At 40.4% G+C, this 13,587-nt stretch overlaps 1 protein-coding gene across 11 annotated transcripts in view; it reads left to right on the top strand.

The window, feature by feature from the left end:
- Window positions 1-13,587, top strand: part of AFF1 (ALF transcription elongation factor 1) — a 209,790-nt gene that overhangs the window by 145,258 nt on the left and 50,945 nt on the right. For 7 of the 11 annotated variants that reach the window (XM_082463224.1, XM_082463227.1, XM_082463230.1 and 4 more), the window contains 3 exons: window positions 5,325-5,369; window positions 10,318-10,404; window positions 11,338-11,374. In XM_082463224.1, the coding sequence (XP_082319350.1) occupies window positions 5,325-5,369; window positions 10,318-10,404; window positions 11,338-11,374 (169 nt within the window). The remainder of the gene's footprint in view (window positions 1-5,324; window positions 5,370-10,317; window positions 10,405-11,337; window positions 11,375-13,587) is intronic. The other 4 variants (XM_082463233.1, XM_082463225.1, XM_082463228.1 and 1 more) reach the window with 3 other exon arrangements.

The raw sequence follows: 13,587 nt of genomic DNA on the forward strand, positions 1-13,587 counted from the left end.
AGAGCCTCCTGGTCTTAACGGTGAGGTCTGTTTCTTCCGTCCAGCTCTTTTTAGCTTATTAAAACAAACTGTGTCATGCTTAAAAGACATTTACTGACATATTTTATTTTGGTATCAGTGCATTTCCTTAGGATCACACAATGTCATTCCAAGAGGAGTGAGAAATCAGACTGAGGCCAGCATCGCTGCCTTTTCTGGTCTGAAGTACCCACAGTAGTAAGAGGCAGTTAAGTCTGAATACCAACTTCTTTGCACAAACACAGGGAAAACAGTGCTCTTTGAAAATGGTTTTGGTCATGCATACGACAACTGGGATCATATCCCCTCCTTAAATACTAATCTATTTGTCTCTTGCCTGAAGTTGAGGTTTTTGAAAAAGTAGTGTAGCAACATTCGGAAGTCAGGCTCAGTCACTTGAGAGCGTTGTGTGACCTTGGACATGTAACTTAATTTCTTTAGAATTCAGTCTTCATTTTAAAAACTGGGGGTTATACCGCAAAGATTGATGCGAGAATGAAATGGAGCATTATGCAGGATTCCCTCAAATTTTTATTTCATTTTTCAGTGTCTGTATTAAGGGATGTATCTACAGTTGATGGCGTACGTTTAGTGCCGTAGGTTTTCCCCTGCCAAGTTAATGATGGTGCATTTTACAATAGATGGTATCAAATGGAGGAAATGTGTGAGAATTTAATGCAGTATCAAGTACAATATGTGTTCAATAAGTAGCTACTATTTTTTTTTTTTTTTGAATAGGATTATGGTTCCTGTGTTAAGGCCATACCCCATGGGGAAGTGAGGGCTCCGCTGGGAGGTCCGTGTATATACAGGACACCGTATGTGTGAGGTAGCCGAGCTGGTCTCCTCTAGGAACCTAGATGTTGAAGGTGGGAGACAACAGTGTGATCTGTGGTTGTGAGTGTCTAAAGTCAGCGCCTCTGCCCCTGAAGGTGCGCTAGACAGGGAAGGACCTGCAAACTAGAGCTTCTGCAATTCACGCAGTTAGCACAGATTGTTGTTGTTGCTGCTTTTTAATCATCCCTTGTTCTTTGAAGAAGTCTTACCTAAAGATCTTCAGCCTTAACTTGGCTGAGCTTCAGAGAGGCTGATTATTTACTCCTTGGCCACAGTGTTGAAGGGAGAGCCTGGCTTCTCTGAGTAGGGGTGGCATTACTCAGCTGGGGACCCTGTGGGGAAAGTGGATTTTAAGGAAGGGGATTAAGCCATAATGGTTTGTTGAACTGCCCCTCCCTTTTTGGAAAGTCTCCTTCCAGTGGCAGACTTGGAGGTACCAAGTTGTACTTTTTAAAACGAGGCAGCCGGTCCTTATGAATCTTCCTCTGCCGAGATACCTACTGTACTCTAGTTTGAGTCTCTAATTTGGGTCAGGAAGAGTGGGGATATGAATCTTGGGTAGATGGAACATAAAATGGGCTCATACTATACAGATGATCTGGTAACCACCCCCCCCCCTTTTAAATAAAGCTGTAAAGCATACCTTGGTACACACAGAAGTATCTAGAGGTAAAAGGGCATTAACTCTAACTGTCTAACTTACTCTTGAATGGCTCAGTGTAGATGTGTGGGTGGAGGGCAGGGAGAGAAAAATAGAAAGCAAACTGTGGTAGAATGCCAGCATTTGGGGAATCTGAGTGAAGGGTTTGTAGGAATTTCTTTTACTGTTTTTGTTATTTTTCCGTAAGTATGAAATTCTTTCCAAAGGAAAAGTTGAAAATACCTTGAGAGTCTTTCCATGCAAGTACATGTATTTACATTATTTTATGATCATTTCCAGTTATTTGCCATTGTAAACAGTGCTGCATGGAGATCTTTACATATGATGTATCCTCATGTATTTGGGATGGAATTCTGGCACCCCTTTGAAATACCCCCATTTTCATAATGGACCTGATAAGAAAATTCACAGTACATTAACGAATTAATGCTTGAGCCTTAGACTTTAGTTAGAATTTTAAATGGGTTAAATGGTGACTGTTGAGCAATATTTATCTTACCCTGATACCAATAAACAATAATCTGTGGAAAAAATTTCTTCAGTCCTGGTTCATCTCATTTAATAAAATTTTAGGGAAAAAAATGAATCTTTTAGTGACATGAAACGTCTTCGCTAAGGGTTGACGGCTTGAGTAGTAATGAAGATCAAAAAGTCTTTGAATGTCCTGAAGTTGTAGCTTCCTGACCCCATTCTGTTGGAAGCAGTGGGCAAATCTTTTTTGCCCTCATTCCAACTGTGCTTCACTGTTTCGTTGATTGCTGTATTTTTTTTAATCAAAAAAAAAAAAAATTTTTTTTTTTTTTTTTTTTTTTTTTTGCTGCATTGGGTCTTCGTTGCTGTGCGCGGGCTTTCTCTAGTTGCAGCGAGCGGGGGCTACTCTTCTTTGCGGTGCACGGGCTTCTCATTGCGGTGGCCTCTCCCATTGCGGAGCACAGGCTCTAGGCGCACGGGCTTCAGTAGTTGTGGCATGCAGCCTCAGTAGTTGTGGCTCACTCAGTTGCTCCGCAGCATGTGGGATCCTCCTGGACCAGGGATTGTACCTATGTCCCCTGCATTGGCGGGCGGATTCTTTTTTTTTTTTTTAAACTTAGTTCATTTTTAGGCTTTTAATCTTTTTTTTTTTTTAAATTACTTTATTTATTTATATTTATTTTTGGCTGTATTGGGTCTTCGTTTCTGTGCGAAGGCTTTCTCCAGTTGTGGCGAGCGGGGGCCACTCTTCATCGCGGTGCGCGGGCCTCTCACCGTCGCGGCCTCTCCCGTTGCGGAGCACAGGCTCCAGACGCGCAGGCCCAGTAGTTGTGGCTCACGGGCTTAGTCGCTCCGTGGCATGTGGGATCTTCCCAGACCAGGGCTCGGACCTGTGTCCCCTGCACTGGCAGGCAGACTCTCAACCACTGTGCCACCAGGGAAGCCCGACGGGCGGATTCTTAACCACTGTGCCACCAGGGAAGCCCCTCAAAAGTTTTTTTTTTTTTTTTTTTTTTTAAAGGACGGATGGTGAGCATGTCCCTTTTTTTTTTTTTAATTTTAGCAATTTCATGTATCTTTATTTATTTATTTTATTTATTTATGGCTGTGTTGGGTCTTCGTTTCTGTGAGAGGGCTTTCTCTAGTTGCGGCAAGTGGGGGCCACTCTTCATCGCTGTGCGCGGGCCTCTCATTATCGTGGCCTCTCTTGTTGCGGAGCACAGGCTCCAGACGCGCAGGCTCAGTAGTTGTGGCTCACGGGCTTAGTCGCTCCGTGGCATGTGGGATCTTCCCAGACCAGGGCTTGAACCCGTGTCTCCTGCATTGGCAGGCAGATTCGCAACCACTGTGCCACCAGGGAAGCCCCTCAAAAGTTTTTTTAATTGAAGCATAGCTGTTTTACAATGTTGTGTTAATTCTGCTGTCCAGCAAAGTGATTCAGTTGCACATACATATACATTCTTTTTTAATATTCTTTTCCCTTCTGGTTTATCATAAGATATTGAATATAGGTCTCTGTGCTATACAGTAGGACCTTGTTGTTTATCCATTCTGTATATAAAAGCTTATTACATCTTCCAACCCCAGCATCCCACTCCATCCCTCCCCTAACCCCATCCCCCATGACTGCCAGATATTTTAATTGGATTCTCATTCTCATTCCAGCAGCAGATAGGATGAGGGGACTATTTAACCAGAGTCAGGAGTCATATGCTCTGTTCTGTTGATTAACTTTCAACTCCTAATTGTTGTTCCTAATGACGCATGTGAAAGATTAAAACTGTAGGATATAATTACATTTTACCCGCAGGTCAAAACAGCATTCATTGTTTCTGACATTTGTGCTATAATATTTGGTCCAGTTTTTAGGCATTCCTTAATAGTCTTGAAAAACAAAAATTGGGTAAGCAGGTTCTGTTGTTGACATGCATAATGCATAAAGGCAGGTCCAGTAGGGCCAGCAGAGAAAGGGGATACCCTTGATTCTTTGGTTATACCTCCTAACTTCCAGACCCTACCTCAAAAAGAGCAAACTGCAAACATTTCAATAAAATCATCTCCATGAAATTTACATGTTTTAAAACCAGACCTAGGCAGGTCAAATTGCATCTGAATTTTGACGTGTCCATTAGATTCAATTCCAGGAGAGTGTGAATGCTGTATGCTCTTTTCCTTTTTCCTTAAAGAAACTGGAATGAGGGAAATGGTGGATTAATAAACCCTAGATCAGGAATTAACAACCAATGCTGTATTAAATTACACTCAAATTAGAGACGAGAGCCCTGAAAAGAACCCTTTTTCATCTACAATCTGGCTATGAGGCAAGCATTGGACCAACTGACTGGGAAGAGCAGTGCTTTCTTCACAGCAGGGGCAGTAATGGGAGGGGTGTGTGTTGTACAGGAGTTGCCCAGGGCACTTGGCTCATGAACTGACACACAGCGAAAGCTGATATTCTATTAAAAACTGTGAAGTCAGGGGATTTGTTCCATATCTCTAGTTAAGGAAAAGTGATTTTTTTTTTAAAAAAAGATTTTACTTTTCCATTTTCTTTGTACTTAAAAATGTAAAGACTGTAAAATGACATTTTCTAGAAACTATGGTTGTGATACTAGCAACAGCAGCTGTCATTTGTTTAGCTGGGGATAAGCAAGGTGATCTTTAAGACCCTAGGTAATCTCCTCTCTCCCTAGGGTCTGTCTCTGGAGAACTATTTTGTGTGTGCTTGTTTGTGTGTGTGTGTGTGTGTGTGTGTGTGTGTGTGTGTGTGTGTGTGTGTATAAGATAGAAATGCTAACTTCAAGTAGGGCTAGAATTTAAAATGAATTTTTGGCAGGTAAAATTTCTAATATTTTAGAATATTACCATAATATTACCATAAAATCTATCCTTGATTGGATGCTGGCCTCCTTCCTGTGGGCTCAGTAAGATGTTCAGAATGAATGCCATCTTCATGTTCACGTAACTTGGCTCACTGGACAGATGTTGCTATAAAGCAGCAAACTAACACCACCTCCACTTTTGTTATATCTGTTATTCCCCTAGATTTACTAATGTACTAATTTTCTTTAATATACATATTTTCCATCAGAAGCTTTTGACCTAAGGGTCATAATTCGTCTGTCATTGTCTCCAGCAGAAACCTTTCCTGCACGATTAGGTCAGGTTAATCTCTTTGGTTTTATTTCATCCAGAATGTGAAGTTTCTCCTATTTAGCTCGTAAGAGGTGGGCCCTGAGGTGATTCTACTTACAAGAGTGTTGCTGTATTAATTAGTACCAGCACTCTAGTTGTTTTTTGTTTGTGTGCTAATCTTTTTCTTGCTTTTCCCGTTCAGCAGACCTACTCCAGTGAAGTCCATTGTGTTGAAGAGATTCTGAAGGTGAGCTTATTGTTATTATTTCTTGCTTGAAGAAATACTTAAGTAGGCAGACATATATTCATTTTCTTTGACTTCAATAAACAGTTGCCGTTCTAAACTCCTTTAAACAGTTTCTCCCCTCATACCTCCCAAAGCAAAATAAACCAGAATAATAACAAAGGGAGTCTTAGGACATTATTGAACTATCTGACAGATTTTAATTGAAATGAAGTCTACAAACTGCGAGGCATTTGGACCAGAGTCTTACGACATCTCCCTTAAGCTTTTCTGGTTGTCTGTAGAGACCCTGGAGAATTGCTCACCTCCCAGAGAGGAGATGCCCTGTGTTGCTGCAGCAGGGGGCACCAGGGGTTAAGTAGTGCTTGGTTTTCACCTCTCGGTGTTTTATAGGTGACACTTTATATGTTTGGCCTTATCGTCAGTGAGACCATGAATTTTTAAAGGGATAAAAAGAAAAATAGTAGAAAGTAAATGGACATCTTTACACCTACCTTGAAAGGGTTATTTTTTGCTCTTGTTTGAGACCATGCCAGGAACATTTGTGCTGCTTCTACAAATACATCATTGAATCCATTATCCATTTGTTCAGTTTTCCTTGCACGAGGATGACAAATTCCTTTTAGAATTCAGTTCCAGGAAAATAAATAAATTCTCCTGATGAACCGGCATGCTTTCTTTTTATCAGAGAAGAATTATATAAACTGTTATGTGTCCCATTTTGGCTTTAACTTCCAGGAAATCTAGAGCTAAATTTAATGCTCAAATACAGTAATTGTAATGGCTGAGAGTTTTGTTTGTTTATTTCTCATTCCTCCTCTGTGGCTCTTAATTTTCTTCCATGTCACTTTTAATGATACTCTTACTTTGTCTTTTGCTATAAGGTTTCTGATTTTTGTTTTCTGGTTTTTTTGGAGGTAGGAGAGATATGACACATGTACCTATTAATTTTTATCCCAACTGCACACTTTTTTCCTCAAAGTATGCTTACCCAATTTTTTCCTTTAAGTTTTCATTGCAAAGTATTAAGTGAGGTGGTGCTGAAACCAGTAATTAAGTGTATTGGTTACCTTCTCATTTGTGCAATTTTGACAAAGGTGGTGTCTAGCCAGATGCTTGGAAAACAGTTCCATTATTTTTGTTTTACTATCTTCGGTATCCTACTTTTGTAGTTAGAGTTTTCTAAGAAAGAAATACCTCTAAGGAAACATACTTTGTATTGCTGAAAATGAGAAATTTTTGCCAACCAGCAAGTAAGATTAATAATAAGATATCTTGATCAAGCTTTTGTTTTATCCTCTCCCTCTGGTATTTCTGAAATTCTTTGGTAAGATGAGTCATAAAAGTAACAAACGACTTAGTTATGAAATAATAGCCTTAGCATTTTCCCTGAAATTGTGTGTGATTTGTTCCATGGTTATTTCAAAAGTAAATGCAACAATATAGATTAGTTGTCTCCTGCATGTGTCAAATGCTTCTGTTAACGTTTTGATGTATGTTAATATACGACTTGTTGAGTCCTTTATGTAAGGTGGTAGTATTAGAACATCAGGCAAGCATTTTTAATTTAATAAACTCATCCATCCTCCCTCCCCTCTCAGCCAACATCACTTTAATGAGTTCTTGCTTACCTGGATATGCTTGAAAGTAGATGGTTAATGCGAGCCACAGGTGAGTGTTTTCATTTGGAAGTCTTAAAGAGAGAGAGTAAATCGCAGGATGTCCCGGACTGAAGAGGGGCATGGGTCTCTGCTTTGTGGAGACTTAGAATCTGTCCCCTTCTCTTCTCCTCTTTTGGGGCCTCAGTTAAGTCACGTGTACTCCCTGGACTTCAGTTTCCTCACGGGTAAAATGAAGGCCCTGGGCTGGTAGATAGTAGATGACTCTAGGGTCAAATCCAGCTCTCACTCTCTGATGTCGATCCAGATACTTCCCTCTGCCTCGTGGTTCCTGTTCTTATCTCCTACCAGTAATTTATGAAGATTGCCAGGAATCCTAACACAGATCTTTCTGATGGGCAATAGAAGCAGTAAATAGTTCCCTAAAGGAGAAAATCAATTATAGACGATAGTGTTTGGTTCTCTGGTGGAAATGTTAAGAGTCGCAGTGTTTTACTGAAGGGGCATTGGTGGCCTGTGACTTGTGCAGACTGGCAGGGTAAGAAGGTAGCAGGCAGACACTACCAGCAACCAGGAATTGGTCATGCACAAGGGTCCAGACGGGGATGGTGTCCTCAGTGGGTGTATGGAAACGGCTCAGGTTTTCTACAGCCTGGACAGCCTTTTGGGGCAGTTAATGCAGTGCTTGTAGACATTATCTCAGTGCAACATTCCAGTGACACTGGTACAACGAGTGGTAGCTTTGTACCACTCATTGTACCAGTGTCACTGGAATGTTCATTTATTCAGCAAATATCCCTGAAGATGCACATACTTTTCTAGGCACTGGGATGCCGTGTGAATAAGAGTCCTTGCTCTTGTGGAGACTATAGTGGGGAAGATAAATATATAATAAAATATCAGTTGTTGATAAGCGCTATGAGTCATATAGCAGGCAGGTGATTGGAGGAAAAGGCAGAGGAAAGAGCGCAGAAGCCTCGAGGTGGGAACAGGTTGGTGTATTAGAAAAACAGCGATAACTAGACAGAGTGTCTAGAGCAAAATGAGCAAGGTGGAGAGTGGGGAGGAGATAGCAGCTGTGGCACCTGGAAGGCCAGGAGTGAATCAGGCGCTAAGTGATTTACCCCCATTCATGTGATAAGTCATTGTTAAAGTAGGGAGTGAATTCAGGGCCCTGCAATTCTGGGCAGCCTCCTCTCCTTATGGCCCCAATTCTCCTAAGGCCTAACTTACCCTAGTAAGCTAAGCATTTAGGAAGTATATAAATTCTTTCACACTATCAGCAAACCACTTAAGGCCTGAAAGAGTTTATGCACTTTCCAACTGCCTAATTTAATAGCCGGGGCAGCCTTAGGCATTGAGAGTACAATAGATATTTCCTGGGAATCATTGGTGACTAAAAGTCATAGACACCATTGGGATTCTAAAGAAATTCTTGGAAGACAGAAGAATGATACTTTCAGACACCTTTGCAATTATTACAAGTTTTTACATTGTAACGTTCTCATGGTCCCATACCTTAGAGTATAGTCAAATAAATAAAACAATAGGAAACTCTTTGGTGCAGTATTAAAATTCTTTTAAAACTAGGCTTTTAATTTATTAAGTGCTTTCTCTTACCACGTATTCCAGCACTTTATGCTCTGAAAAATAAGTGGTCTTCGTCCACCTCTTCCTGAGAACTAAGGCTCAGAGAGCTCAAACTCCTCAGGCTGACCTGACCAGCAGGGTCAGAGTTAAGATCCAATCTGGGTCTCTGGCTCCAGAGCTGCTACTCTTTCCATTTTACTTCAGTATAGAATTCCTCTTTTGTACTGAACAAAAGATGGTTAGTCAAGTGAGCAAGGGCATGATATCACCTTTAACAAAAATTACTCGAGCCAGCATCGGTTACTTTGCTTGTCACTGTGCCAGGTCATTTCTGTCTGTTCTGAGGTTCTAGCAACCCGGAGCGGGGCTGTGGGGAAGGGCGGGGAAGATGTGTGCAGAGGTGGGGAATGGGGATGCTTGCCCAGCTCCGTCTCCAGTTGTTGCAAGGATCAGATGGCATTTCTGTGGTGATGGAGAGGTTGGTCAGCACTTGGAAAAAAGCACAGTGTGTAATGTAAAATAGATAGCTAGCGGGAAGCAGCTGCATAGCACAGGGAGATCAGCTCGGTGCTTTGTGACTACCTCGAGGGGTGGGATAGGGAGGGTGGGAGGGAGATGCAAGAGGGAAGAGATATGGGGATATATGTATATGTATAGCTGATTGACTTTGTTACAACACAGAAACTAACACACCATTGTAAAGCAATTATACTCCAATAAAGATGTTAAAAAAAAAACAACAACAGTGTGTTGTACAGGTGAGGTAACATAGCGTGATCTGGGGTCCCCAGTGTGCTGGTGGAGGGTTGCTTGTCAATCTTAAGCCAGTTTGCCTGGCAGGTCTGACACACGTGGGGATGGACTTTCTCTCAGACTCCAACGCAAAGGGGCCATTCCCTGTGCTCTCAGCCATTGGCTTCCTGGGGGACCTGATCCTGTCATTTTAGACCTCATCTTTCTCAGCTGTAAAAGGAAGGGGCTGGCGTTAATCTCCAGTGCCATTTTAGCTCTTCAACAAAGTGTGTGTGCATATTTGCGATTAGACACCTTTAATATGACATTTTGTTTTCCAGCAAGTGAATGTGTTTAGAAAAAAGAACTCATGTCAAGATAAATATATTAATTTGGAAGATATAGAAATCTTGCTTCCATGAAAACAGTGAATAGAAATGAAACTTCTGTTAATGAAAAGGGACGGTCACTTTTTAAGGCCTTCTCTGCAAAAGTTCTTACGTACTAATAATGTGTATCAGGGAAGGGTCAAATCCATTAAAACTCTCCCAAGTGGAACAAGTGACCTGAATTACTTGTTTGCTTAAGTCAAACAGGAAAGTTCTTCTTCCTTTGAACTTAAATAATTCCAGGAAATGCAATAAAGAAGCTGAGAGAGAAAGAAAGCATTGAGACAGGACTGAGTTTTCATAGTTACACAGGCTCTGGTAACACCTACTACCGTTTTTATGCTTCATGCTGTTCAGAGTGTTAAGACCATTCCTGTTCTATGCTCTTGTTTTTCTTCTTCGAACTGATTTCTTTTCAGTTTTGTTTGTTGGAGAGCTTCAGCTTTTGAACATAGCCCACCAAGTAGGAGCTTTTTTAAAAAGTAAATGAAATAACTTTTAAGATTTCACTTTTCATTTACCATCACTCCACTCTACATTCAGTTTAAAAAGTTAACTTAAATAGCAGTAAATGTTCTATTTATAATTTACTTTTTCTTCCCGTTCCAAATCTCTTTCCAGGAAATGACCCATTCATGGCCTCCTCCTTTGACAGCAATACACACGCCTAGTACAGCTGAGCCCTCCAAATTTCCTTTTCCCGCAAAGGTAATTCCTTACAAGTCTAGCAGGCACTGCATCCACACCAGTGACAAGTCTGAAGTATTGCTGTGTGCCAGATTAATCAAGTATTATTTGTTGAACTCTTTGGAGATTAGGTTAATATTGCAATTAATTTAGCTACTAAAGTGCTTCCTAATGCTTTCAAATACTTCACTCTCCAATTATGTCAGTAAGAACATCTTACATTTGTATAGGGTTTTGTAGCTTATGAAAGTATTCAGGACTTTACAATAAATTCTTTCATTTTTGAGGTTCTTTACCTTAGAAGAGGGACACGGAGGTACAGGAGAATTAAGTGAGGTAGGGTGTCTGCTTCCTAGTTCAGGACTTAGGTACGTTACAGATATACATTTACACTTGTCATACCTCCTACATTTTCTTAAAGTTTAGTGCAATCAGCTGCATTCGTGATGGTTTTAATAGCAAGGTGAACTGCCTACTTGCACATTTCTGTTAAAGTATTTGTGAACAGTATATTAACAACACTGTCCCCTCGCCTTTTCTACTTTTGGATAACATTCAGAATATAGAAATATCACCTTCAGATCTGTGTTCAGTCCAGCCTGGTATACATGCACATTGTTAATATATTATCACTCTTTCTTTCCATGATGTCATTGAGGTTTTATCTACCCAAACCAGAATTTACCATGTTAGATACTTTACATATTTTCTAATGATAGTTTTTTTTTCTTCAAAAAATGTAATTTATTATTGACTTTAAGGTAAAACATTATACTTTGTGTGAAAATCCTTGACACCAAAGGAAGAATAAACTTTAGGAAACAACAGAAGCAATACAACCTATTTTATGTAAAAATTAGATTTATCAATATTTATCAGATTTAACAGTGACACAACCTTGGATTTATAAACCTTAATATTTTATTAACTAGAGATTTTTATTTTTCTTTCTAGGATTCTCAGCATATCAGTTCTGCAACCCTAAACCAAAGTAAGTAAATATGTGGAACTGATTATTGCATTGGAGAACAAAGCATGGTTTTTACTGTTTTAATGTAGAAAACATTAATGAAAAATGCTCCAGCAGAGATGAAGGCTTCCTACGGTTAAAGAATAGGAAGGAAGGGCAAACATAAAGCTGTTCTTTAGGTGGAGTTTCAGATTATTGCAAAGAGTTAATGAAGATGTCTTAGTAAAGTACCTAACAAATAAAATATAATTTGGTATTACCTCACGTATGATAAATATCTTGAGAGTGACTCTAAATGCATTGTTACCCAGGAATTGTGTATAAGAATAGATTGGGGTATTTTGTGTGTTTCTTGTATTTATTTTAAACAAAACCAAGAAATTTTTATAAGGAAGAGAGCACATAGCTTCTCTAGACCTTCTATATGTATTTGTCATGTAATTCTTTTTTTGGTTCCTTTTAATGGATTGTAAATACTTGAGAATTCAGGGGGAAACAGAAGAAAGCTAACTGGATCCAGCCTTTCTCTATATCAGTAACCTCTCGGTTCACTAAATTCTTTGTGTCCCAACTACATGCAAGGCATTTCAAGCCTTACAAAAATGACTGGTGTATTTGTAGTTCATCAACATATGGTGAGTGCCCAAGTTATGAAGTGTTAGTCTTCAGAGGATAGGGAGACGAAAGTAGGGTGCGTGGTGTGCATATATGTGTTGGGAGAAGATTGCTCATAGATATTCCATAGAGGTGACTCTTCTTGAGATATCTCCACCTTATTCTTTTTCCTCGCTTGTGTTTTTCCCTTGATTGTCCTGTTGTTTAAATTGCAAGGATATGAGGAGAGTAAAAAAGATGAGAAAAACAAGAAATGAAATAATCTTCCTCTAGAACAGGGATAGGCACACTGTAGCCTGAGAGTCGATCTGTTGTACAGCTAGTTTTTGTAAAGAAGGTTTTATTAGGACACAGCCGTGCTCATTCATTTATTATTATGCCACAAGGTATGGCATGCAAAGTCTAAAATATTTACTATCGGACCTTTACAGAAAAAGTTTGCTGCCCCCTGCTCTAGAAGTACTGAATAAGACTTTGCAAATAACTCCTAACTAAATTTCCCCCAGAGACTTCCCTGGCTATCCAGTGGTTAACACTCGGTGCTTCCACTGCAGGGGGCATGGGTTCGATCCCTGGTCGGGGAATGAAGATCCCGTATGCTGTGTGGTGTGGCCAAAAATAAATAATAATAATAAAAATAAATAAATTTCCCCCAAATGCAGAGAGATAAACCTGATCATCTTGCACAGTATTGGGGAGACTGGGAAATCTTTTTTTCTCAACATCTTGGCAGCCTATCCAAAGATAGATAACGGGTGAAGTGGCATAAGTCTGCAGGTGTGTCACCAGCTCAGCTGTGGGCGGGATTGCTGTGCGTTCCTTTACCTCTTGCTCCTCACCCCACCCCCAAATTTGCTAGGGCTGCCAGTCATGCAGATTATATGCCTTCCACTGAATTACTTACAGCTTGCATGATTGCTACCTCCTGGTTTAGAAAGACCCTGTAATCCTTTAAACTGTCTGATTTCTCCTTTTAGCAAAATATAGTTGAACATGAACTGGTAAGCACTTTCTTCGCCAGGGGTGGTGGCCCTCCAGGCCTGTGGAATAGTGTAGGCTGATTCCTCGTTGCCCTGATGAGAAGTTTTCAGACACTGGCAGGTCTCCTGTAGGTCTTGGCTCAGCAAATGCTTACCTTGGGGTCTTTTATGCTGCTGCTGGAAACCCTTTTTACCTCTGTGAGAATGTGGCCTTTGGGGGGCCTAGTTGGACCCTGGAGGGGTCTGGTTTTATGTTGGATGAAGAAGGAATGGAGTGTGTGCAGATATAGCTTTCAGAAAAGTGGAGTGTGACATATATTTCTCAAAGTATGCCCAGCAAGATAATTCAAATTTCTTGAAAAATTGTGGTTTTGGAGTCTGTAGAGAATGAAGTATAGGGATTTTACTTGTATGTCCCAGTATTTATGTTCACATGTGCAAAAAACACAGATGCCTAAGGATTACCAGAGCCTTGTTGAGCTTAGGACCGGGTCAAGGTGACTGTGTAGGAGTACATGTGAGTGTACTTTAGCCCCTCTAATTTGTAGTGCCAGCCCTAGCTTGCTAGCCAGAAGGGCAAGCAATTTAAAAATATCATATAAGAGCTGCTGCCACCATGAGGATAAAGCGTTTAATTGC

The sequence above is a fragment of the Balaenoptera physalus genome (genome assembly GCF_965194825.1).
Source record: "Balaenoptera physalus genome assembly, chromosome: 5".
Lineage (NCBI taxonomy): Eukaryota > Metazoa > Chordata > Mammalia > Artiodactyla > Balaenopteridae > Balaenoptera > Balaenoptera physalus.